At 38.0% G+C, this 26,567-nt stretch overlaps 1 protein-coding gene across 6 annotated transcripts; it reads right to left on the bottom strand.

Moving 5' to 3' along the window:
- Nucleotides 1-88: 88 nt before the first annotated feature.
- Nucleotides 89-26,416, bottom strand: HEPACAM2 (HEPACAM family member 2). Of its 6 annotated transcripts, none has more exons than XM_027639425.1 (11): nt 26,250-26,416; nt 19,001-19,351; nt 17,913-18,197; nt 12,037-12,333; nt 9,165-9,290; nt 9,057-9,081; nt 8,896-8,933; nt 7,584-7,657; nt 3,983-4,095; nt 2,731-2,797; nt 89-730 (listed from the first exon to the last, which is right to left on the bottom strand). In XM_027639425.1, exons 2-11 carry the CDS (start codon nt 19,107-19,109, stop codon nt 668-670), a joined length of 1,197 nt encoding a protein of 398 aa, XP_027495226.1. In that variant the 5' UTR covers nt 19,110-19,351; nt 26,250-26,416; the 3' UTR covers nt 89-667. The 6 variants fall into 6 exon arrangements, with proteins under 6 accessions (XP_027495226.1, XP_027495223.1, XP_027495222.1 ...); XM_027639422.1 differs by having other exon boundaries at nt 2,731-2,749; nt 23,878-26,416; XM_027639421.1 differs by having other exon boundaries at nt 23,878-26,416.
- Between the last annotated feature and the right edge of the window lie 151 nt (nt 26,417-26,567).

Consider the following 26,567-nt stretch of genomic DNA (forward strand, 5'->3'; position numbering starts at 1 on the left):
GTTTTAAGAAATAACTTGAATATTACTTGCTCTCCTAGTCAATGAGAAACATGCTCTTCAGCAGAAAATAGAAAAACAGTGAAAATGGAAAGGAAACAGAATTTAATGAGAACACATTATTTTGAATAATATACATATGTACATTTTTAAATTCTAACTGCCTGACAGATCAGCTTCTATGTTTGTAAATTAAAATACGGTGTCACATTAAATGAGTTAAAAGACTATTTTAAAACTCAAATGTATTTTGCAATCTGTCATATTGCATTTATTACTTTTCATGGTAGTATTCTTGTAAAAGTCAACACCAATGAAAAACTCTCATATGCAATTTTTGCCATTTTTTTGATAAACAAGTGAGGATGGCATCTTGGGTCTGATTTCTTTTTGCGCCTCTACTGATCATTTTACTAAAATATATAGGTTTTATACTGCATTTTTAAAGCTGTCTCTTTGTCTTCTGTTCACCAATAAGGAAAAGAAATTAATGAAAAATACGTGTATTTTTCAGGGAATTATTACTTTAAAAAAGAAAAAAATTAAGAAATGGACAGTTTGGAACACCCCAAGGAAAGGGACTGTCAGTCTGAAGAAAAATTGCTATTTCAAGCAAAGGTGGCAAAAGCCTTTGCCATTCTTGGAGTTGTTGGCATTTCCTTTCAGTATGTTATAAAGAAAAAGAAGTACTTGCAGATGCTTTGATTTCCTGTTCCCATGTCTTCATATACATCTAGGAAAGAACATATATATAGATATATATAACAGTTGTCCACAATGTTGGCTTTCTTTTCTTTAAAAAAACCCCACTGTTGTAAACATGTAAACAAACCAGCAGTTCTAATTACAGAAGTAAAACAGTTCTTCAGCCTGCTCTTGGGGCACATTTGCAACCCATTGACTGAATTTTCAGTATGCATAATATGTCTAATATTTAAAAGACAAGACAGATTTGAAACATAGATAATATAATTGCTAATATGGCACCCTGCATTGCTGCTCTTTCAGTACAGATATTTCAAGCTGCTCATGCATTACTAACAATAATGTATCGGAGCACTTGCTAAAGGGTGGTGGTAATGGTGGGCTGAGTCAGTGCAGTCCACAGTACAAACCCTGTGCTGAAATGCCTGGTAAGACTTTGCATCCTCACTGCTCTTCAGCAGCTGGCAGAGCAGAAATCTGTGAAATGATTAATGCTTGATCTGAGAGAAACACTGTGGATCAGAGGAGAGGGAGATGATGTAAAATTATCTTCATTTGGAGTGAAAATGAAAACCAAGTTACAAAGAGTTTCTGTTATCAGAACAGTTGAGGGCTGTCAGTGTTTATCTGTAAAAGCTGGCTAAACCTCTAGCTCATTAGCATTTACAGCCACTTTCATATTTCTTTCATATGTGGAAGAGCCTGTTGTCCTGTTTGTCACACAATTTATATTTTGTTTAAAAAAATGTGCAAAAAATGTCATAAAAACCCCAAACCAACATGGTTTAAAAGAGTCTTAATGAATACTTGAGTATGTGACAGTCCTGTAACTCCCACTGACTGTGGAGAGATGGAGCAGAACAGTTTCCTCAAAACCTGACTTTGAGTTTTCCATTTGATTCTTTTGAGGAGCAGAGGAGGTGAATCTGCAAAAGACTGTTGTGAACAGCAACTAATGTGAACACATGAATATAAAACTTTGCACAGCCAGCTATCATCTCACCTCATGTTTCAACTGCAATTAGGTTATGAGTCCAGCAGTCCAAACCCAAGAGTTGAAGAGTTTAATTATTTTTGAGCAGTATTTTTACCTTTTAAGAGCTGATGTGCATTTAAAATTTTGTAACCGTTTAGAGTGTCAAAGGCATAAGTGCATGTGTGGATAAAAGGATAAAAATGCTGATAAAAGCACAAAGAAAAGTGGAAGGGAAAAGCTATTCCCAGGTGTTAGGCATTGGCTAGTCTGTGAATGTCCTTGTACTCTCATTGGGATTTCTAAGAGCAAGAGAGAGAACACCAGCTAATGCTGGTGAAGTTACACTCAAGAGAGGATCTGAAGGATTTTCAGACTGCAAATCTGAGAATGAAACATTGCTTTTGACTTTTCTTTGCACATTTATTTTAATAAATTTATGAAATTACAGCAGTTCCAGTCAGAAGCACTGGGAATAAGAGCAAAACGATCAGTTTACTAATAAACCTGTTTGGCTCCCATAGCTGTTCTTTTTGTTTTGTACAAAGAACCATAAGCAGAGCGCAAGCAAGTTTTGTACCATTTTTCTCATGAATATTGCTGATTATTGTACAGATGGCTGCCTACCAAGTCTGTGGGATTCATCCATAAGCAATCATTACTTTGCACTACAGGAGTTTGCAATTACTTTCCCAGCTTTATTCCCTATTCTGTGCTGTTTTGTTTTTCCCTTATACTGAATGCTGAAGCATCCTGCTGTAAGCACAAGTGTTCACTGTTGTCCTTATTTATTTATCACTCAGAGTGTTCCTTCTCAGCAGGTCAGGAATTGGAAAATTCATGAATGTGGTCTTTCTAATCTGAGTAGTTTACCCAGTATCAAGCTTAGCAGATTTTGTGTTATTAGTGAAAATTTTGTTCCTATGTTTCTTTTTTAAAATATGAAATATGAAAAGAGCAGCAAAATGGGTTTATGCAAATTAGTTCTTTACAACTACAGAATATGCTTTGCGAAGTTTGAGTTGAAATCTGAACTGTCACAAAGTTGAAGTTACCTTTTTGTTGCATTTATTCCTTTTTTCAGAGGGGTCATGTGTCAGTGAGAGAATTGAGAAGGAAGACATGTAGGAGGGAAGAATAAAAAAATATGTATTTTATGAATGCTATTTTGTACATCTGGCTTTAAAAATCATCTTAGGGTTCAAAGTGAAAAATGCCAAGCAGAACAAAAGCATAATTAGTAATTCATTGTTGCTTTCTCACAACTTGTTTTTACAACCATGGCTGTATGTTTGCATATGTAATTTGGACACACAGTTGAAGATAAAACCACCACAAAATTTTTTGTACTGTAAGTACAGAATGCTAATGCAGTCACATAAGCATTGTGATTACTAAGCCAACTGATTAGTATATGGGTAAGAGTGTGTATTTTTATTTTCAACCAAAAAAGAAATAGAACACATCATAAAAACATGGACAATGTGATATAACAGGTTTGTTACCAAATAAAGTCTTGTGTGCTGTTCTTAATTTGTAGGAAAGACTTTCAATATTCACAAAAGATTTATGGCAGCTATATTGTAATTCTGCAATTACAGAAACTTTACGCTGTATCCACTCTTCTTATGCCAAGAAGTGCTACACAGTAGGTGACTTGAACAAAACCAGGTCTACCACACGCTAACCACATAAGAACAACATGCTGTGGCCTTCCTGGTATTTAACGCAGCAAAAGTGTTTCTGTGGAGTTCCCAGACAAGGTACTGCAGAACAAAATTCTTTTGCTCTAAAGACACTGCTTACTCAAGCAACTAAGCATTGTTCATTAATATTTCAGTGGCTATTTTAATAACCATTGATCAGCTGACCAGTTTCAACATTGCAAAAAAGCCCACCCTAACTCTACTTGACACATGGCTGGTAGGTCTGGAAGCTGTGCTGTCAATTAAATTGCTTTGATTGAATATTTAACTTGCTCAGTAGGAAGTGTTGATGTCCCACTGCTGTGAAGCTATAGCTACCACCTTAAATTATGAAGGAATTTTCATCTGAAATAGTGTTTGAAGATCTTACCTTTTTTTTCACACTTACACAAAACTGGCATGATGAAACAACAGACTGGTGTCTTCAGGAAAAGTGAGGAATTGAATAGGAAATGGTGGAGGAACTAGTGTAGCTTTTACCTGTTTTCCTTCCTTACCCCTCTCAATGGAAACAAATAACAGCTACCAAAATTAAATTGTTCCAGATGCTGAAGTTTTTGCCTTTGAGCTACCACATGAGTGAACGCAGCCTTTAACTTACTGTTGGTGGTCTTGTTGCGGCTGGTCAGGAACATGCTGAATAACTTCATAAACCGTATTAAGCATATCCTGGCCTGGGACAAAGTCAGAGCCAGGAACAGATTGACTTGAAACCTAAAAGTAGCAAAGTGTATTCCTACTGTAAGTAAAAATAGGAAAAGATTTAACAGAAATTAGACTGATAATGTAACTTGTCTTTTTTTTAACTTTTCATCAATGTTTTGTGTGCCTTGAACAGGTCATGTCTATTAGTTTACATTTTATTTTGGGTAAGTATTCATCACATTTACAATAAGGCAAGTAATAGTTTTAAATTCAGTTAGCACCTTAGAAGATTTAGGATGTAACTTCTGCATTTAATATAGCAAGTACTTTATATTAACATACTGCAAGTCAAGAAAGGAACATTCAATAAAGAGAGAAGCAGAAGAGCAGACAGTAAAAAAGGAGAACATATTCAGGGTATGGGTTCAGCATAAAACTCCCACTAGCATGTCAAAGACAGAGAAGTGCAAAGAATTTCCATAAATGAAGTAATAATGAAATTGTTCAATATCTTAAGTACATTAATCTGATCTTATGTCAACACAACAGACATACCTAGACTCCCCATCCATAAGAAATTCCCAGTCCTTCTGCCTATACCCTACCTCCAGTTCTTCATTATCTCCACTTTCTTATTTTCCCTTTCTCTACTAACCAAAATCATAGAATCATAGAATCATAAAATCAGCTGAGTTGGAAGGGACCTCTGAGATCACCAAGTCCAACCCGTGATCCAACACTGCTGTGGTTACTAGACCATGGCACTAAGTGCCACATCCAGTCTCATCTGAAAAATCTCCAGGGACAGTGAATCCACCACTTCCCTGGGCAGCCCATTCTAATGCCGGATTACCCTCTCTGTAAAGAATTTCTTCCTAATATCCAACCTAAACCTCCCCTGGCACAGCTTAAGATCATGCCCTCTTGTCTTACTGATAGCTGCCTGGGAGAAGAGACCAACCCCCATGTGGCTACAACCTCCTTTCAGGGAGTTGTAGAGAGTGATGAGGTCTCCCCTGAGCCTCCTCTTCTCCAGGCTGAACAACCCCAGCTCCCTCAGCCTCTCCTCATAGGATTTTTGCTGGAGTCCCTTCACCAGCCTTGTTGCTCTTCTCTGGACCTGCTCCAGCACCTCAATATCCTTGCTGAACTGAGGGGCCCAGAACTGGACACAGTACTCCAGGTGTGGCCTCACCACTGTTGAGTACAGGGGAAGAATCACTTCCCTGGTCCTGCTGGCCACACTGTTCCTGATACAGGCCAGGATGCCACTGGCCTTTTTGGCCACCTGGGCACACTGCAGGCTCATGTTCAGCTTCCTGTCAATCCAAACTCCCAGGTCCCTTTTCTGCCTGGCTGCTCTCCAGCCACTCTGTGCCCAGCCTGTATGGGGTTGCTGTGGCCAAAGTGCAGGACCTGGCACTTGGTCTTATTGAACCTCATCCCGTTGGAATCGGTCCAACTCTCCAGCCTGTCCAGGTCCCTCTTCAGAGCTCTCCTGCCTTCCAGCTGATCAACACTCCCCCCCAGCTCAGTGTCATCTGCAAATTTGCTAATGATGGACTCAATCCCCTCATCTAAATCATCGATAAAGATATTAAATAGAACTGAGTCCAACACTGACTGGGGACACCACTAGTGACCAGCTGCCAACTGGATGCAGCACCATTCCCCACCACTCTCTGGGCCCGGCCCACCAGCCAGTTCCTAACCCAGCAGAGTGCCCCTGTCCAAGCCATGGGCTGCCAGTTTTTTCAGAAGAATGCTGTGGGAGATGGTGTCAAAGGCTTTGCTGAAGGCCAGGTAGACAACATCCACAGCCTTCCCCTTACCCATCAGGCGGGTCACCTGATCATAAAAGGAGATCAGGTTGGTCAGACAGGACCTGCCCTTTGTAAACCCCTGCTGGCTGGGTCTGATCCCTTGTCCATCCTGTAGGTGCTGTGTGATTGCACTGAGAATGATCTGCTCCATAACCTTGCCAGGCACTGAGGTCAGGCTGACAGTGGATCAAATCAGTGAATGAGTGGATCAAATGCCGACTTTATCTGCAATACTACAAATCTGAGTAACTGAACATAAACCAGAGGAGTTTCTCCTTGAAATTTTACTGAAAATTATTATAGATTTCTTTGCTTGTACATCCATTCTGTTGTCCTTGTCACTAGTCTCTCCTTTCTGACCTACCAAGGCCCCGATTCTTGCAGAATTGTGATATGATCAGCCTAAGGGATATAGAATCATAGAAGGTTTGGGTTGGAAGGGACCTTAAAGATCATCTACTTGCAACCCCTCTCCTCCCGTGGACAGGGACATCTTTCACTAAACCAGGTTGCTCAAAGTCCAGTCTGACTTTGAACACTTCCAGTTATGGGACATTCACAACTGAGACAACCTGTTCCAATGCCTCACCACCCTCACAGTAAATAATTTATTCCTAATACATAATCTAAATATACCCTCTTCAGTATAATATCACAGTGTATTGAAGGCTGTAATCATTTAGGGCCTGATCTCTAAATTAATAAGCCTCTCATTGTCACAAACTGTCACAGATACAGTTCAGTTCCTCTGTTTTCTAAGAGCCTTTTATCTCTGCTGTTGTGAAAGTCTGTCCTCTCCACTAACATTTATGACAGCACTCTAGCCCTATAAACGTATATTTCAATCATCCAACTCCATCAGAGAATTTATTAGTCTATGACTGGTTTTTTTCTAATACATCATGTATTGTGAGTAATAATCATAATAACAAAATAGGTGTGACAATGTGACCCTGTAACCATGCTTTAGGAGCTCTCCCTTACCTGAACATATTGATACTCTCAAAAGGCACAACACTCTATTGCCAGAAATTTTCTCTAGCATGAGAAAGTCGCTCTTCTGCTTCCTCCCAATTTCACTCTGTTATCCCTAAATTTTGTGGCCTTGTTTCTGATTTTTTCTTGGTCCTTTAACACAACATTCAGAATCATCTCCAACTACTATACAGTAATCTCGGCAAAGATGCAATGCAAAGGATTTTTTTCTGCTAGCAAAATTCCTTTGCTTGTCCTGCCCTACAATACATGAAGCTAAACAAATACTTTTTAGTGAAATACCGCTGAGATTTGGCTTACATATTTTTTTACAATGAAAATTTTAAATACCTCCCTGAAACTCTTCTGCACTGACAGAGTTGAATTTTGCATGAGCAGCAATATTAGGGTCAAGGGACAAAATGGCATCAGAATAGTTACTTGTGTGACACAAGTGGTTCAGTGTTACCCATCTACCCAACACTACTAATATTCTTTTAATATAGGGTAGTTGAATGGAGATTCCTGTCTTTAGTGCTTGGTTATTCCTTACTGCACCACGTTGATACAAAGTACTGAACTAGTAATGCAGTAAAGAAAGAGTAAATACTGGGTAAACAATAGCCAGGAATATAGTGTCATGTAAACATCTGTAAAAAGCAACAAGGAGCAAACCTACAGAAGGATTCTAGTACAGATATTTAGCACACCTTAAGAAATAGATGAGGAACCATCTGCTTATGATACAAAATCACATACCCTAGAACCACTGGCAAGATCAGGAAAAGCGACAAACTCATATATCCCAAAATCATCTGAAGCACTTTCATGTCCTAAAGTTAGAACAGACAAACACGAAAAAAAAAGGATCAAGATGTAATATGAACCTGGAAAATAATGGCTGGCAAAGTATTTTGGCCTAATTTTTAAAACATCTGAATACTGTTTATGTGATCTGATTTAAACTACTTCCCTGCCAAGCTCCTAAACTGGTGTAGAGTGAGGCAGGGCAGTTGCACAGCCGGTGTGCACAGTGCTTGGTGATCTCCAACATCCTGGACCAAGTGAGGAGCATCTTGCTAACCTTAGTTTTGGTAGAGCCATTGGTACTGTCTTTGCTGGAAGAATGAAATTTACTTTCATTTCCCATAGAAAAGAGGCCCAATCCATAAACTCTGCACATCTACACTGTAGTGAGGCAGTACCACCTGAATCTTTTACAATGCTGACAATAATAAAAGGAAACATGATACTAATAGGTGTCAAATTATTATTTGGGATGTCAGGTACAGCTTGTATTTAGGTGTAGTTAACAGCTGGTACTTAGGCGTAGTTACTCTCTTTCTCTACCCTCCCACTGTCCAGGACATTGGAGACTCTCAGCTGTCTCATGGGCATCACTCCACAGCAAAGACTGCAGCACCAACAACAGTGCTGAGATCCTGTCCTCTGATATCACTTGTTTGGGTCAGAGCAGTCTGCTCTGACACTCTGGTAGAAAGGGATGGGAATAAAAGTGCTACCCTTACAAAGGATGGCTGGTCTCCACCATATCCTACCCAGGATCATGTGGGAAGGATTGTGGAGGGAAAAGAGAAAGTGAAAAAAACCACTCTGGGTCCTGATGACAGAGAGAAAGGTAGTACAGAATATGGCAGAAGGTTAAATATATACACTGTAATATCATATTATTATCTCATGATTTTGTAACAATTGGTGCCATGAACATCTGTAATTGTGATCCTCCCATGGTGTATCCCCTCTTACTGCTATCCCAGAATGACATTAATTTATGTGATATGGTGAGAGCAGTGCGATACAGATGACTCTAACCTCAAAATACTGGGATCAACAGCTAGAATTCAAACCAACAGGGTACATACTGCTGTGAACTCCAGGCATGAGCTAAATCTATGCTGACTTGTCATTTTGGTCCTAAGCTAACATAGAGGTGTGCAACTCAAGTTAAAAACACACTTCCCTTCCTTGTCTTCTTTCTTTTTTATGTGGAGATTTTTTTTTTCAGGAAAGGATTTTGACCTTATGCTCATATTTCTTTTATTAGCATTACCTGAAAATGCCTGTGCCTTTCTGTAATCAGCCTCTGGCCTAGAAAACATAAACATGTTTCTCAGTTTGACGTCACAAGCCAAGGAAAGAAAATTAATATGATAACATACAATTCTATTGATGGAAAGGACTTCAAGACCTAAGAATGATTTATTTTTGTACCTGCTTTGCAGCTTCTGTTGTATCACTGAAAAGAAGAAGAAAAAAAAATTATTCCTTTTGCTCTGACGATTCAAAAGAACAACTGGACTGTGTCTAACATTTACATACCTTTATGTGGCTGATATCTTTTCCATAGGAATAAAAAAGTCATAGCTAGGATCAAAAACAATGAAATTCCTGTTATTACTGCAAGTGAAGATAAAGATTTTCCCTTCTGGGCCAGCTTTTCCAACCCTGTGACAAAGAAGATGAATACTGTATTTAGTTTCTTGTTCTCTACAATGTGCTACAACGACACTGAAAAATACATCTTTTGAAATTAATTTGAAGCTAGTAAAGCTGCATAGAGATACAAAACAGGTACAAAATTTGGGTTCTTGTGAATTGGTAATATTTACTTTTCCCCACAAATCTTCAACTAAGAAAGCAATGATATGCATATCAAAAACAAGTCCAGAAGAAGGTTGGTACCTAGAGCTAAATGAAGGTTAGTTAATATAATCCACAAATCACAGCATCACAAAAAGTAGGATTGTATTCTAACTTAAGCCATAGAGACACTGAACTACCAAGAAACTGGGTGACAAGTGAGCAGGTTGTGTTAGATGGGAGGGAAATCCTCTAAGTGGTAGGAGCTGTAGAGTAGGAGGGGATAAAAGAACCATTATACTTTTTATCAAGATTTTCAGATCACTGACGGTCTGGTTGTTTATCAAACGCCATCAAAACCCAATAAATTATGTTTGTTTGAATTCATGTCTAAATATATTTAAAATATTTCTTTCCCTTGCAGTTCGCCAGCAGGATTTACTGATACAACACAAATACAAATTGCCTAAAATTACATATTCAAAAGGACGTGGAAAACATTTGTAGTGAATTTTGGAAAGACAGGAACGTGATAGTTAGGAAGTGCCAGACATAGTTGCTTGTGCACCCTTAATCTTCTCCTTCGCTCTGAACTGTGCAGAATTCTCATAATTGATGGCCATGTCACAATCCGTATATGTAAATTAATGGTGCATATTTGTCAGTGCCAGTTTTATAAATACAATTCAAATGTGTATTATTTAGCTGGATGTATTTCCTGTACTTGAACTCCTGTGCAGAGAGCTATTGAGTTGCTTACATCTACTTACATCTCCATTGTACACTGGCATCGTGTTGGCTGCATGTGCAGTGGTTATCATGAAGATTAAATATGAGCATTTAGAACTAGATGTGTCCTGAAGATAAGGGAAAATAAATCACTCTAATTTCACCAAATTTTTTCATAGTCCTTCAATGTACTGCTTTCCTTAGGGGAAAAAAAGGCCAAATGCTGGAAAATCAGATGAGTTCTTAAAACTGTCCTTTAAAATTAATTATTGCAAATTTAGATTCAGTAATCATACCAGTGCAGAAAACAAAGACATGCTCTGCATGCATTTAACATACACAAGTTGACTCAACTTGAGAACTGAGCAATGGCTGGTGTACATAATGAGATACCTCCTCTTATTTTGAAATCTGGCTAAAACTGGGTAAAAAGCTTAGTGCAGCTGTTGATATAATTGTAACTTATTGATACAATTATTTAACAGTGCTTGATGCTTTTTTTTTTTGATGCTTGATCATCTGTAGTATTAATTAGGCAGCTGTTTATAGCACCATATAGGTGAGTTTCTATCCTTTAGTTGGGAAGTTGTGTAAAGTCTTCTGAAACATCAGACTTTCTGTTGCTGCTGAAAATGGGGTTTCTGATATTTTGAAAGGCATAGTCCAGGCTCCATATCTAGGATTATGGGGATAGGGAAAAGGAATATGGAGCAACTTTCATAGTCTTTGCTTGGTATATTTATTCAGTTACAATCAGAATTTAGCCTGAGCAGCATCTCTGAGATTTAGCCTTGAGTGTGAATTCATACCTCTCGGAATCAGTCAGTGCTGCATTGCAAAGTGTGGGCTTGACATCTGGATTTAGTGCTATCTGGATACTCATCAAAAAGCACATGGTTACAGAGGGGGAAAATAGCCTTTTTACATTTTTAAATACACAGGATAAAATGTTTTAATAATACGTATTTAAGTAAAATATTTGTAATTAGGAAATCTATTATTTCAAGTGCAACTTACCATGAAGCTGTGGAGTTTTCCCTTCTTTTGGCCCTTTGAAAGGAAATCTCAGCTACACTTCTTAACAGATATTGATGAATATTCACATATATATCATAGCTTACACGAACTTCCTGGAGAAATGTCATGTTTATTTCTATTGACACAGCTCTTATTGCATTTGCTTTCACCACTAATCACAAAGTTTAGTTTTCAAGTGCAGTATTTTCATTGTAAAATCGCAATGCATCTTCCTTCCAGCATACTGAAAGCCATGGATTTGTGATGAATCAATAAATCATCCTGAATGATGGACATCTGCTCTCCTTGTTTATCTGACTAACAAATGGCTGAGCTCTTTGTTCTGCACAAGTGAAATTGCTTTGTTAAATTTTCTAAAGGCAATCTATTCTATCTTGTTGAACATTAATAACATGCACTCCTTTATCTGAAAATACTTGTATCCATCTGTACTAATAAGAGATATCACACTTCCTCAATATCTTGTTCTTCCCTGTATGCTTCTGGAGATTTTCTGAAAAACTGCTTTGTTGCTCTTTAACAAAGAGCTGATAGAGGAGCTGAGGTTATAGTGTAGGAGAACAGAACCTAGCAGTCAATCCAGAAATTCACAAAAATGACAGTGAAATAATTTTTATGAACATAGTAATAAAACCCCACAAAACTTCAGTCTTAGTGGGCCTTATTCGAAGTTGTGTCACACGGTGAGTAAATCTTGTATCGCAAACCTTGAATGGCCAAAAGCCCCTTTACTGCATTGTTAGCCAGACCTCAATTCTGATACATACTCTAAGAATTACCCCTTTCTATGCGGCTGAGACTCCAATCAGATATTACAGTTACAGCAATGACATTAATTTCTTACCTACAGAAGTAACCACGACTGTGAAGTGAGTTTCATCGCGTCTTCCGGTCATGTTGTTGAAAGCACGGCACATGTAATCTATTGTCTTCTGGGCCACTTTATCAGATACAACTTCCAGATGGGGTCCATATTTGATTACATGAGTGGTATTGTCATCCCTTCGAATCCACGAATAAGTATTTGGTGGATTTGAATCTGCTGAACAGTCAAACAGTATAACTTCTCCCATGTCAACTGTAAACACTGCCCCTATATTCAGACCTTTATCTGACTTAACTCTAAGACCATAAGGTCCATCTGCATTGAAAAAAAGAAAAGGAAAACACAGTGAGAAAATGAAAATCAAAGTATATAATTAAACTTTAAACGAGAGCATATCTCTAAACTTAAAATTTTTAAGTTAGACTAGCCTTACCTAGAATCCATTCTAAAGGCTAGTCTAGCTTTCAGTTCAATAACTGGATCTGTACTAGGTTTAGCTCAAACTACATCCACTTGATATTGGTTTATTTGCTGTTTAAGGAAAAGGCACAGGTCTATGCATTGATCAGCATGATAAAAAGAATGAAAACTGAAATCAGTTGGAAAAGCTATGAAGTAAAGGAGTATATCTTCTTCAGGGGCATATTTGATTTCTACTTCAATGCCAAATTTACTGATCTTTTTTCAAGAGTAAGTCCTTATGTTGAAAGAAGACTGTGTTTCTGAATATGATTAGAAAAGGCATATATTGTCCAATAGTCATGTGTTCATTACTCAAAAAATTGAGCAGCTAGGTATTTCTAGGATAATCTTCATAGGAAAATGAGAAGGGAAACAATATATTTAAATATATAGGAATATTTCCCATGTTATTAGATCATTTCAGATAATGGGGTCTTTATATCTTTATATGTTAAAATGATTTTCAAGTTTTGAAAGTATAGAAATTAATGTAGAGAATATAATACTCAAAATGGGCCTTATTAAATAATTTTTTTCAGTTAAAAAAAACACCCTAATAATTTTATTGTTGTTAATTCCCTAAGGACTTATGTGAATGATCAAAAATGCACAGACTTAATATTGACAGAGCCAAAAGAAGAAAACATGAAGAATATCTTTTTCGTAGGATCCCTGAAGTTCAGTAAAGCTGCTGACAAGTGCCTCACACAGAATAGCATAGCAAAAAATGGGGACAGTACTGCGTCCATTGTAGACAATGCAATCAAATAATATTTACACCTTCCTATGGTTGTCTGGAAGAATTAAGATAGTGTAGCTGGGTTTGAATGTGAAATTCCCTGCGGCATGAAGCTGCACACTGGTACATTTCAGACTCTCCTTCTCACCAGGAAACTCAGGCTGATGTTAGAGCTTCCTCTAACGTACACTTCTATTTACCATCTGCCTTTTTTTATGACTCATTTATTCCTTAAGAACACACAGGTCACCTGCAGCGCAAAACAGGCTGTTTTTTGGTACACCTCTGTTTTTTCTGCTTGTGAAGACTTAGACAAGAGAATGTCTACCACATGTGACTTCAGTTTAGTCCACTTTTAACCAAATGTCCACATTACACAACATATACTTGTCAAGCTTTTTATTTTCTGTATTTATTTCCTAGTGGCAAGCTTTTTGCAGCCTCATTTTAAGGAATGGCCAACATCATGCAAAATATTTACTCGGGAAATAAAATACAGACTCACTTTAGCATGAATTAGTGCTGCTCCCAACTAGATTGCAGGGGCCACTTTGAAAAATAAAGGCATTTTTTTAAACTCTAGATGCTGGGCTGCTTCTTCTCTGCAATTCCTGAGTCACTTGCTTTATTGTCTCCAAGGGCCAGCTAACCCTGTAATGAGCACTTCTCTGAAGCACAGACCTATCCCAGAACAACAGCCTCTTTCAGGGGCTCACCTCTTACAGGTATTTACTTCCCCCCTTTTTCAGATGGGAAAGGATAAAGGACGTACTGATCTTTTTCATAAATGAAAGTAAAGACTTTCACACACTATTTATAGGCAGGAACATACTTTTTTACTTTTCAGAGCAATTTGTTGCTTCTTCCTATCCAATTTTCCTTTCTTAGAAGAATTAGCTTTTATTTTCACTGATAATATAACCTTTGATATGTGTAAACAGAGACTAATGGCAAGAATAACTGACTGGTGGGTGATTTGCCACATTTGCAAAAGAATCTGAGTTCTGATACTGTTTTATCAGTATCGTAACAGTGCAGCATAGAAAGGTAACACTGACAACATGACTATACTTTTTTATGAAAGATGCAAGTTGAAAGAAACCATTATAAAAACATTGACGCACACTGGCTGGGGATATATGTTCGAAAAAAACAGAGAGAGGTTTCCTTAAGAAGCAGTCAAATCTTGGCAAAATCTGAAAAGTAGCATTCCTTGCTGAAGTCAACACAAGGATTGGGTAACCCTTCTGCTTCACCTGGCTCAGTTTTTTGCCTCACCGAGATCCCTAAACACGAGGTAGCTGACAGCTGACACAGCTTCAAGGATGATCCTAAAAAGCAGGTAATTAACCATTTCTGCTCTAATAGTAAATATATTTCAGCTTTGGGAAGTCCTCAGGAAGAAAATCCCACTTAGCTTGTTAAATTCAACTCCGTGAGTACAGTACAAAAGTTTCTGCTGCAGTCTCTAGGACAACAGCTTTTTCCAGTCTTGAAATAATTAGTTTCTGGGTCAGACTACTACAGTAGCCATGTTCTGGGGTGCACTATCATCATAGCTAATGGAGAAGCAGAATAATACTAATAAGAAATGAAGAAAAAACCTACTTTTGATACTTAGTAAAAAACCACAGTGACAGCCTTCATGGATCCCTCAGCTCTATGTTTCTTTTCCAGTATTGTTTTCAACATGCCTTTTGTCTCAGTAAAAACAGTTAACTAAATGACTTGTAAAATAATAAATCATCCTTTCTGAGTAACAATTTACTGCTCTATGGGAGTATTTCCAATTGCTCCTATCACCATGAGACTGTTACAGTTTCCAAGCAGATGGCAGGTATTTACCGTGAGTGACCTTTTCTTTATCACCTCCAGTAACTCCCCCACAGCAATGACATATGGCACAGAGAGAGATCCCAGGGCCTGTTCTGGATTGTTATTGACAACTGGGAGCTGGGAGACAACCTCTGCTGCAGGCAGAGGTTGAACCAAATTAAGTGACTTCATATAGCTCAGGAAGTAAGGCCTCAATCCCCATCACTGACTTGGATACAGACAGCAGCAAATGTATTGCAGTCTTTCAGCATTGCATTGTTCTAACATTTTTTTTCAAATCTTACATTACGCACAAAGCAAACCCTCAGTTCTAATGAATTACAAAGGACATTCTGAAAATGCAAATACTTAAAATGCTATTTACACACATGAATCTCAAAGTTTTTGATATATACTCATCTTTTGAGCGGCATATCCCAACCACTCAAACAGCAAAATGTTCCAGAAACGTGGACATTGAAGTAACTTTGACATTTTAAAATTCTGATAAACAATAAGTCAAAAATAAGTTTCCAGTTTAGAGCTTGGGAAGATTTTTCAAATTTGCTGTAATGTAGTTGAGTGAGAAAGAAGGAAGGAAGCAGTACTAGGGCTGAGACTGAAGGTCAGTGCAAGTGTCCCAGACACCCATCAGTGTGATCAGCACGCTGGAGCCGATCCTGTGTGCAACAGGTCAGAAATGCAAATGCCATGCAGGCTGTGCCACAAACAAAAAGAACAGTCTGAACACTAGCAAGAGTGGCAGATATTTTTCTAACTTGACCTGATTTTATTGCATTGTAAGAAGGCTGTTGGGCTGGATACAGCGACCCCAAGTTTTGTGTACCTATTCTTTGAAAAAAGAGGTGTATAAGGCCCATTCACAGCTCATTAAAATGAAAAAAGCAATAGAGGCACTGAATTCATAAACCTTCATCTCTCACACTTAGCACTTTAAACACTTAAGTGAGCTGAGATTCTGACTGTACAAAAGCAGGCATTTAAAAATGTGCTACCTTGAGGAAAAATTTTTTTTTTTAAATTATGGTAATGATAAATTAAAACTCCCATCGGTGCTGGAGCTATTTCCTTGTAGAGTGTTTTAGCATGATTCCTCTGTCTAATGAGATAGAAGCTCAATTCACATCTGCCCTGTTTAGGACTCTTTGCAGCAGCTTCTTCATCTTCATGTCTGTATTGCTGTCAATTTTATAAGGTCTGCATTAGTGATCAGCTCATATCAAACAATGTCCTTTTTAATCTTTGCTAATTTAGGCAATCTTTTTCTCTACTCTTGGTGCAGTGTAGAGATCCCGGACACACGCTTTAGGTGCAAGTCACGCCCTTATCTAATTCTTCCAAGTTATAATTAAAAAGAAATAAGTAGAAGAATGAAAGAGGTGAAAGGAGGAGAAGGACAGTAAGAGGTGTAGGTTCTGAATTTGTTGGTAGTGCAATCATAACAAGTCTAGGGCATATACTGCCTACCAGCTGCCAGATGAACAGAGTTTGGTAAAAGCAGGAGTGAGCACTAACACTTGGCTGGACAGGAATCCTGTTCCAGACCTTGCACTGTGCCATCCCCTCTGCCATTTGTTAAACTGATTATATCTGAACAGGACTGGTGACAAAGTATGTCCTGACCTGTCTGATTTCAGCTCTCCACTGAGAATGATAGTTCAGCCCCTGAGGACATGAGGAGTAGAGGTCACGTGTAGCATGTGCTACTTGCAAATCTTGGAGGCACTGGGAAAAATGAGTGCCCATTCTAAGATTTATACTATAAATTGTTGAATACCGATTAAATTCATTCATGAACTCAATCTATGTTCACAGTTAGTTTCTCAGGTGCCTCCATTTCCAGTCAAAATATATGGCTACTTTATGGTTTATTTTTCTGGCAACACTGGTCTTTATGCAACTCTTCTTTCTCCCTCATGTTTCCTGTTTGATGTGGAAAGCAAACACCCTGTTCAGCTCTAGTTTTGCTAAGCCTGACTGAGTTCTCTGGATCTCTTCCCCATTTCTTTATTTTCTGTTTCTTTCCAATCTGAGATCAGTGCTCTAGGATCTGCAGAGACTGCAAACAGCATTCTACATGGGGTCTGACTTTCTGTGTGCCATTAGTATTCCATTGTTTCCTTGTTGGAAATCCTTTGCCCATCACCCTAGAATTACATATGCCTTTCTCATGCATGAATCACACTGCTAGTTCACAGAAATCTTGTGATAGCTCAATCATCCAGGCTCACTGCCTTGATTATTTCCCAATAGATCTCAATCTCACCAGCAGAAGTTCATGTTTTTTATTCCCTAAAAGGCCATGCCCATTTATTTTTTACTAGTAAATTTAATACCCGTTCTAATACTATGTTTTAGTTATTAAGTTCTCCTATTTAATGTCACAGATTAACTTCATTGAGATATTCCCAATCTTTATGCTGGTGCCATTACTGGAAGCATTAAACAGGACTGGACTCCAAATGATCTTGAGGAAACCCACTAACACCAGTCTTTTAGCCTGGTACTTTCTGTGCTTAGCTTTTTGACACTGTTCGGCACCTCCATTTTTAACAATATTTACATGTGTAACCATCTGATTATTTTTTTTCCTTTAAGTCCCATCACCTCCAGATCTCAAGACGTCTATGGAATTCTTATTTGAATTCTGCAGTTGAAACTGATCTTCACAACTACATAACACTGAGTAACTTGATTACCCTGTTGTAAGTTAGAGCTATTACAAACAAGCTCATTTGGAATGCAAACTCACATATAATGTTGACTCAACTGTTTTCTGCCCGTTTCCATAGTTAGAGGCACTCTTTCCAGCCAGATCATTCATACTAACGTAGTAATGAATATTTCATATACTCACAATATATGGTTGGTGCAATTATCTCACTTTCCATTGCACTGACAGGGTTAGATACTAGGCAGCTGTAATTCCCAATGTCTTCTTTTACAACAGGAACAATTAGAAGTGTAGCATTGTTTGATGAAAAGGTATAATTAGGGCCAGCATGGAGACGCTTCCCATTTTTCATCCACTGGTAAGTTACCCTTGTACCTTTACCCAGAGTACATTTTAGGGTAATATTTCCTACATATTCCACTACTCCTGAAGATGGTTCAGTATGTACAGTCGGCTTTGTGACTGGAACTGTAAAATAAAGAGATAAGAGTTGTTAAAGTGAGAAGCCACTATATCACAGTCTTCATTGTCAAGATGATTCAAATAGCAGTCATCATTCTCACTGGAAATTACTCATACTTCAAATTTTATCTATTAAATGTGGTTAAAGGTTAAAAAAGAAAGCCATACTCTCAGCTGGTGACTGCAAGAATTGTTACAGTACTTGAATAAAACCAGACTGTTTAGATTACTGGTAATAAGATAAAGGCTGCAGTGAGGTATACCACAGCCTCCAGCTCTTGCCTCACATACAAATCACTGAGGCCATAGAAATGAAAAGAGCACAAAGCATGACACTGCCCATGATGTATGACTTCTCAGTATGACTGCCCACAGCTTTCCCCACACTGGGTACCACGGGGTGATCCAGTCGTGAGGATGGCTGCCAATTGGCATTGGTTTGTCAGTTAAATGGCAGCTACAACTCTGTCACCTCAAGATGTCATTCATCTCATTCTTCCAAGCCCAACAGTTGGAGGGCTCTCTCTGTGTAATCCATAAATTACAGTAGCCTCTTGTAATTCTCTTAGATAATTCTACCTCTTCAGTTTTTTACTTATGAAACATCAGTCAATATATTAATTTTGTTTAAAGATGACATATTTTATCATTTCCTCCAGTAGCAGTACAAAACAACATAACTTGTTAGAATTTATTAATGTATGGTTGCATTAAACGATACACTATTGTAACTGGATACTAAGAACCAGTACTTCAAAACTACTGCAATTCTATTTTCAAAATGAAGATACCATCTCTTACTAACTTACCATCAACAGCTACTTGAATCTTTTGACTCGCAGCTATTGTCCCATTTCCACGGACATTGACTTTTACAATATAATTGCCCTCATCACTGATATGCAATGGATTGATCATCAAAGAGGCATTCGGTGGTACAAGGGTAAACTTGTGCTGGTATTCCAAATCTGGAACTACTGTTTGATTTACAGAGCCAAGCAAGTATTTTGGATTACTCTGAGGCCTCTCAAAAAGCCAAATTATCTGGATTTCAGAAGCTGTAGCATTGAAATTGTAGTCAACAGTAAGATGAAGTGGTTGTCCCTCAATACCATGGATGGTATGAGATGGTACTGTCAACTTTAAGGCAGAACAAATACCTGCATAAAAATGAAAGAACAAACAAATAAACAAACCCAAATCACAACTGGGAAACCTGGAAAACTTGAATGAGAAATTCTCACCATGAAAAAACTCTCAATGTTAAAACTTACACTTTTTTGTACAGTTATAACTCAGATATCAAGTAAGAAAGAGGCAAACGCTCATTGACCTTGGTGAAGTTGGGTCTAGCTGCAGCTTCAAAATATAAAGAAAACCAAAGGAAGGACCTTTTACTGTTGAAAGTTTGAGAAAAATGAGAAAATGTACATTTACATTAATGTATAAAATATTTTCCCTTTAAAATATTTCAAATTCCTAGGTCTCACACTCTCTAATAGTCTTGGACTGCACACTCAATTTTTAGGAATTTTTTCTAGGTTGGTTCAGCTACAGAGCAACTTCTTAGTTGCTTTGCCATCTATATTGAGAAACTGACTGAAAATGTGACAAGCAGGACTTCCATGAATGTTTGATATAATTATATATAGTTATTATTGATGACAGCTCAGTACCTGCAAGACTAAACTCATGAAACATTACTAAGCCTGCCAAAGTCAAGTATTCTGATCTTAGGAAATTAGCAGAACTGATGTTGATATCCACAAAAGCAAATTTTTCAGCTACATGATTAATTCTGTTCTCCAAGAATTCTGTCTCTGCTATGGTGCAAAAAGGCCACTCCTTGGTTAATCATTGTCTTTCCCATGTATGTTTTTTTTAATCATTTTTCACTGTGCCAGCATGAGACATATTTAGAGAACATTATTAAAGGTTTAGTCTCAGGACTGAGTGACTGATTTTCACATGAACTTTTCCACAGAACTCAAAAGAACAGCAAAAGAAGGCATAGACATTAATGAACTGATTTCACAACACCATTATAATTGATAAGATTTTACAGGTGAAGAATTTAAGCCCAGAGAAAATTAACAGCAAAAATACCCACTTATTTTGGATGATCATTTTGAAATATTAAGGACTGGATTTCCCAAAATACATATAAACGTATTTTAGTACGTTCAAGATGCAATTCCTATTGACTCCAGGTTTAATTGCTCAGCTTTGAGTGCTCAATAATTCCGAAAAGCACACTGCAAGTGCTAAGACAAAACCCTAGGAAAAAAAAGGCAACCTCTCCTAAGTAAGGACGTGTAAAAAAGGGATTTAAGTAATCTGACACTGCATAAGAGCACACTGGAGACTGAGAATGCACTGCCCAGGGCAATATGCAATGTTATCACCATGCACCATCTATCCTCTTTCTGCTACTGATCATCCTTCTTTGGACCAGATGATCCTTGAGGTCCCTTCCAACCTGGGATTCTGTGATTCTTGACAAATACCTGTAACCAAAAAGTAAGTCCCCAGCTGAAGCACATAGAGTACATTTCTACCTGGAAAGTGGTGTGTAGTAGGGGGAGGGTAGAGGGAGCTATGTGTGAAAAATACGTGACTGTGCTATTAACGACTGCTAAAAAAATATGTGTGTAACATTTCTCAGAGGTTAATTCCCTGACAACCCTACTGCACAAATCAGATTTAAATTGCTGTTGTCCAGTTGAAAAAACCAGAGAGTAACTTCTCAGTAGAATCCTTCAGAAAATATGTAATGTTGGAGATCTATTTTATATAACATATCAAGTACATTTCAATTTTTATATCAACTGAAATGAAGTAAAAAACATCTCTCAAACAGAGAGCTGGGAGATCTGTAAATGATCAGTTAAAAGATCTGTCCATATCCTTCCTCATTCTTTACACATGATGCTGCTCAATTTCTGGGTTTATTTAGCTATCAATAAGCGATTGTGCTGTTGGATAAGAAGCCAGTAACAGCTGCAATGTAATCATAAAATATGTAAAACAAATAATATTTCTCACAGATCTGTTTGTGCAGAAAATTAGCAAAACCCAAAAAGGTCTTGCAAGCACCAGGGTAAGTGGGACCACCAGTATGAAAGGTAACACCATACTAGAGCAAGAAGAAGAGAATTTTGGCTGGAAAGCTTACTTTCTCTGCAGTTAAAAACTGTGGGAATAGAAACTGCAAATTAACATTGCTCCACTTGATTCACAGGGAAAATTGGCTCCGTGTAACAGCTTGGAAAGACATTTTGATGTGCAGTTAAGGAAATTCTTTTAGCCAAGGCCAGAGGTGGTGAGGGCGGAAACTCCATTTTTCCCTGGTGTCCCTTCAGGAGTGGCTTGTTGCTCAATCAGGCTCTGCTAGGATGATTTTGTGGACTGCCACCAGTACACACAGGAACTTCTCCACGGCTGGCAGGGCAAGGGACAAGGCAGGCTGAGACTGGGGCAAGTTATTAGAAAATGGTGCTCTGTCAAAGGCAAGGGTTTTACAGGAGCACTGATGGAAGAATTCTGGTTTTTGCAGAGACCATATCTTCTGCAGTCTGGTTATCTTCTCGTTATCTTCTTCACTGAAAGTGTTTTCAGGCATTGGAATGGGCTGCCCAGGGAAGAGGTGGACTCACCACTATCCTTGGGGGTACTTAGAAGACACGTAGATGTTTTGATCAGGGACATGGTTTAATGGTGAAATTGGCAGTGTTAGATGATCTTAAGGGTCTTTTCCAACCTAAATGGTTCTATGATTCTCTTGTATTAGACTAGTCTGGATGTTAAATTTAAACTGAAGACCGTTTTGACTAATCCTTGAATTAATGTTAATAGCAAAATCAAGCCAATGTGCCAAACTAAATTCATATTCATCAGGCACAAATTCCATATAATTATTCCTATCCCTACAGCCTTCCAAATATGATACATATTTTTCCAAGACAATGTGATTTGAGAAACTAGTTTTTGTTTAATGACCATAAGGGTTGTACCAAAATGACCTCCACTTGGAGCTCAGTGATCTGTGCTTTGCTTCCATCTCACTTTGCTATCACCAGTATTAGCAAGCACAACAGAACTGTTGACATAAAACAAGGGCTGCAGTTTTAGTTTAAATAAAAAACTATGACATAACTTTTGAGTTTATGGCATAAACTGAAACCTGCCTAGTGAGGTTTTAGCATTCTCTGAATTTAATATGCACATCTCCTTGTCAAAGTGAGTTTAGACTCTCAACTGCTTTTCACCAGTGTTCATTTAGCTCTTCAGCTCTCCAAACTCCCTGAACTCAGTGTAAAATGTCACTAGATCAGTGATAATAGTTTTTGCCTTTTTTTCACTTTTTGCAAGTATGTTCATTTATGAAAAAAAAAATCCCAGATATAATGGACCAGGGAAGCTGCGATTTCTGTATATCCATTTATATCAGGAAAAACTCGGGCATACTGTTCCCTGGGTTGGGATTTTTGCCCAAGAAAAAGTTCTACTGAGCTTTGTTACTGGACTTAATTTTAGCTTCTGAGGTCAATGTCTTCAGCGGACTTTGCATCATGTCTCCAATGCACCTGGTTCTTGTCATGATATTAAGTATGAGCAGCACATTTCCCTTACTAGAAAATGTATATATCTGAGTAAGGGTATAAGACGAGACTTCCTGGTGAACAAATGTACTCTAAAGTACTCTGTTTGCATGACAATATCTCTAGCAGGGTTTTAATGAAAAACGTCCAATAAAGTTGCAATGTAAATAAAACATACATTCACTGTGTTTTTTGTCAACCAAAGATTTTTCATTTTTAAAGAAGAGATCCAATAATCTTCATCTAAATCTGCAATAGTTATGAAGCAAAAACTCTTGAAAAAGTATTTAGCACAAAATCAAGGAAACTAGATGACTTTAATATAAGGTTCATAAAGAAGAGAAAAATTCTTATTATAGATGAAAGATTAGAGGATGCACTACACCTGTAATATTATATATTTCCTCTGTTGACATTTACAAACCCAATTAAATATAGAAAAAGTTAATTACAGTAGTTTGTAGAAATAAGTTTCTCTGACATTTGACAGGATATTCTTGTCAAAGCGCATAGAACATCTGTTTTTTATCCACTGCATGGATAACAAATTCACACTTATGAAAACTCCACCCAGATACCAAACAAATGCACTATTACTGGGGAGACATTCTTCATTTGACTAAAAGATTAATTGTGTTTTAGGTACATTTAAGTATTACATATAAATTAATCATAATGAAATGAAAAATAATGTATCAGCACTGTCTCAACAAATTTTTAAAGTGGTATGTTTAACAGCTTCTGTATAAACTTTGGTTTAGAACCTCTCCAGCCTTACTTTTTAAAAAGAATGCACAACGTATATAGTACTCAATAAATGTGACTATATATATTTAATCAATGTCCACATTTTACATATAGATTATGTATAGCACTCATTTTTGTCAGGTGCTAAAACTTTAGCTCCACTCATAAAACAGGGTGCCAGTATCTGATTTAAATGATTAAAAGCTTTTAGGCTACTTTCCTGAAATTAAACATCTGAGAACACAACAGGAATATCTTTAAATTTATAAACATAAATCTTATAAAATCAATTTCCATTTCCACAAGGACAATCAAATATAATTTATACTGTATCTTACCTACAAGTAGAAAATATATTCTGCACTCTAAGTCCCAAAAGAAGTTGGCTAAGGGGCTCCATGAAAGCATCCTGTCCCACACAAATGCCACCTTCTCCTCAGCACTAATCCAGGGCTTGGACCTGCAGCTGGTTTATTTGCTAGGGAAATCAGCAATGAGTTAACAGGCCCTATCCTGTCCCCTGCCTTATGTGATTTGAATATGTGTATACAAAGAACAAAGGGAGTGGAGCACCTGTTAGATGAGCACCCATCTTCATTGCCTTCCCCGGCAGCCACAGCAAATATGACACAATGTAATAAATGAGGCACACAATACAAAGTACATTTAATTAATAGAAGTAAGTAAACGCACCAAGTGTACAGGTTATACAGTTATTAACTTCCCTTAGTTATAGTTCCATAAAAAATACCCTGATGCTACATGCTTCTGCTTATTTCAAACTAGAATTAGTACTCAGAATACTTTTTTTCAGATCTTTGCCAATGACAGCCTCTCCTCTTCTGTTACAAAAACCAGTAAACAGCTATTAAAGAGCCTCACCTAATTTTTTTCCTAGCACTTTTCAAGCCCATAAATTTTCCGTACTTTTTTCCCCTAACATAAGCATAACTCAGCAAAGCGTTTACTCCCTTTCTCTAAACAACACATGATGTCAAGTGTCTATCAGGTATCTTCGAAATAAGAATCCTATGGCTAGAGTGGACAGCTTACTACAGTTGTTGAGCTAGCTGCTGATTATTGTTTGTTCTGCATTAATTTACATCAATAAATTAATATTAATGTAGGATTTGGATTTTGTCCAAAGCTGTCACTCACCATACAAATCAGCAGCAAATCAGGCAAACCCTCCCACACTTGTGCAGTAACAGTTTGCAGCAGCAAATATTTGCAGCAACAGAGACGGTTTATCCATACAAAAACACATTATATTTTTCACTATACAGAACTTAGGCAGGCAATTATGGATTAACAAATATTAGGCTAGACTGTATCCTGCTTTGTGCATGAGGGACTAGTAGCAAGGAAATGCCTCCTCTCATCGTGTGCTAGGAGCAGGGGTACAGCAAGGTTCTAAGCCCCCAGCAGAAGGGCCAAACATTCAATTTTTACCGTAGTTAAAGGGAGGTGAAAACACCCAGATCTTTCCAGGTCCAATGGAAGACATATAAGGGTTATGTCAGGTAAACAAAAACAGAAATACAGTGGTCCCAGCAGAAATAATATCACCATCTGACATTAGCCGGGAGATGAAGAGGGTATTTCACATATTCCCAAAGGCTTCCTGGGTCCATTGTCCTGCCCCTTCTGAATGTTGTTGTTTACAACCTGCTTAATCCACTTAACTGTAGGCTAGATATATCAAATCACAACCTTTTATAAAACCCGAGTTAGAAATTACTATCTACTATTTCAACATGTATTAAAATATCACAGGTTCCAATTAATTTCTAACTGAAATGGGAGCTTTCACATTAGCATAGAGCCTGTGTTGGTGCTTTAAACACCCGATATGGGCAAAGACATTAAAAAAAAACCCAAACAGATTAGCAGTTATGTTTTTCAAGTGTGTCCCCTCATTTCCAGCATTCGAATAATTCTTGATGTCACTAATATGCTGCAAGTTTTACACTGAATAACACACAAATGTAGTGCATGCTAAAACTGCATGTTATTTTTTCTACAGAATTCTAGGTTGGGCTAGTCGTTAAATGGCATTTAGACTTTACGAAAATCAAACCTCCCTCTTTTGAATAAAAGCAACTACATTAGAGCAACATTATTTGCTGTACTAGCATTTTGAACATTTGTGTTTCTGCAAATTTTAGTTATTTTATTACTAAGAAGTAACTTCATTATGTGCTAAACTTGTTAGAGGTTTCCACAGAAACAATTACACAATATGCCTAATGGTAGCCAGAAGTAATGAATTCCTGCTAAAGAAAGCAGTGAGGGGACCATCGGTCCTGACCCTCCTTTTGACACTACCTGGTTTCAGACGCCTGCTCTTACCTGACCTACCCTGCAAAAACACACTGCTCAGATGGGGGATAACCAACAACAGGATCCAGAAACACGTGCTCGGCTGACTTACGTGCACACTCAATAAACTCCAGAAGGAAAGACCACCTTTTCTGGAAGTAATACTGTGCTATAGGGAATGTGTTAGTAGTTTTACTGTTGGATGTTAAGCAAAGGTTGTCAGATAAATGCTTCCTTTTCTTGCATTGATATAAAGTAGATTTAAGAAGCTATCTGCTTTTTGTTTGTTTGTTTGCTTGCTTGTAGCTGATATCTATACAACCAAACAGAGATACAAGCCTGTTTTGGCGACGCAAAACCCCATCACCCGTGACCAGGCCAGACGCACTTGGGCATAACCTGAAATAACCCGCGGCAACCGGGAAATGCTCATTGTCTACGTGGACTTTCTAGTTCCTCTCCGCAGACAAAGCCTAGTTTTGTCTTCTCAAGTAACTGCTTTCAAAGACTACACAAGCGAACGTCAAGGTCCAAACACTCCACCAGCACACCCCAAACCCCAGCCACCCCCACGCCCCACCGGCAGGAGGCGGCCCAGCGATGCCGGCGCCCAGCAGCCGATCCGCAACGGAAGAGGCCTCCCACGCCCGAACCCTTCCCGGAGCCCTCCCGCCTTCGCGGCCGCGCTGCCGGGGGTTGTAGTCGG

The sequence above is a fragment of the Corapipo altera genome, unplaced genomic scaffold, assembly GCF_003945725.1.
Source record: "Corapipo altera isolate COAL_440 unplaced genomic scaffold, ASM394572v1 44, whole genome shotgun sequence".
In the NCBI taxonomy this organism is placed as follows: Eukaryota; Metazoa; Chordata; class Aves; order Passeriformes; family Pipridae; genus Corapipo; species Corapipo altera.

Excerpts from the sequence above, each read along its gene's own strand:
- HEPACAM2 (XM_027639421.1), bottom strand. The coding sequence starts at position 23,947 with ATGCTTTCATGGAGCCCCTTAGCCAACTTCTTTTGGGACTTAGAGTGC. Across the intron at positions 9,291-12,036 it reads AGTCGTGGTTACTTCTGTAG|GGTTGGAAAAGCTGGCCCAG; the intron begins GTAAGAAATTAA and ends TCTTTGTCACAG. Across the intron at positions 8,934-9,056 it reads CAACAGAAGCTGCAAAGCAG|GCCAGAGGCTGATTACAGAA; the intron begins GTACAAAAATAA and ends TATGTTTTCTAG.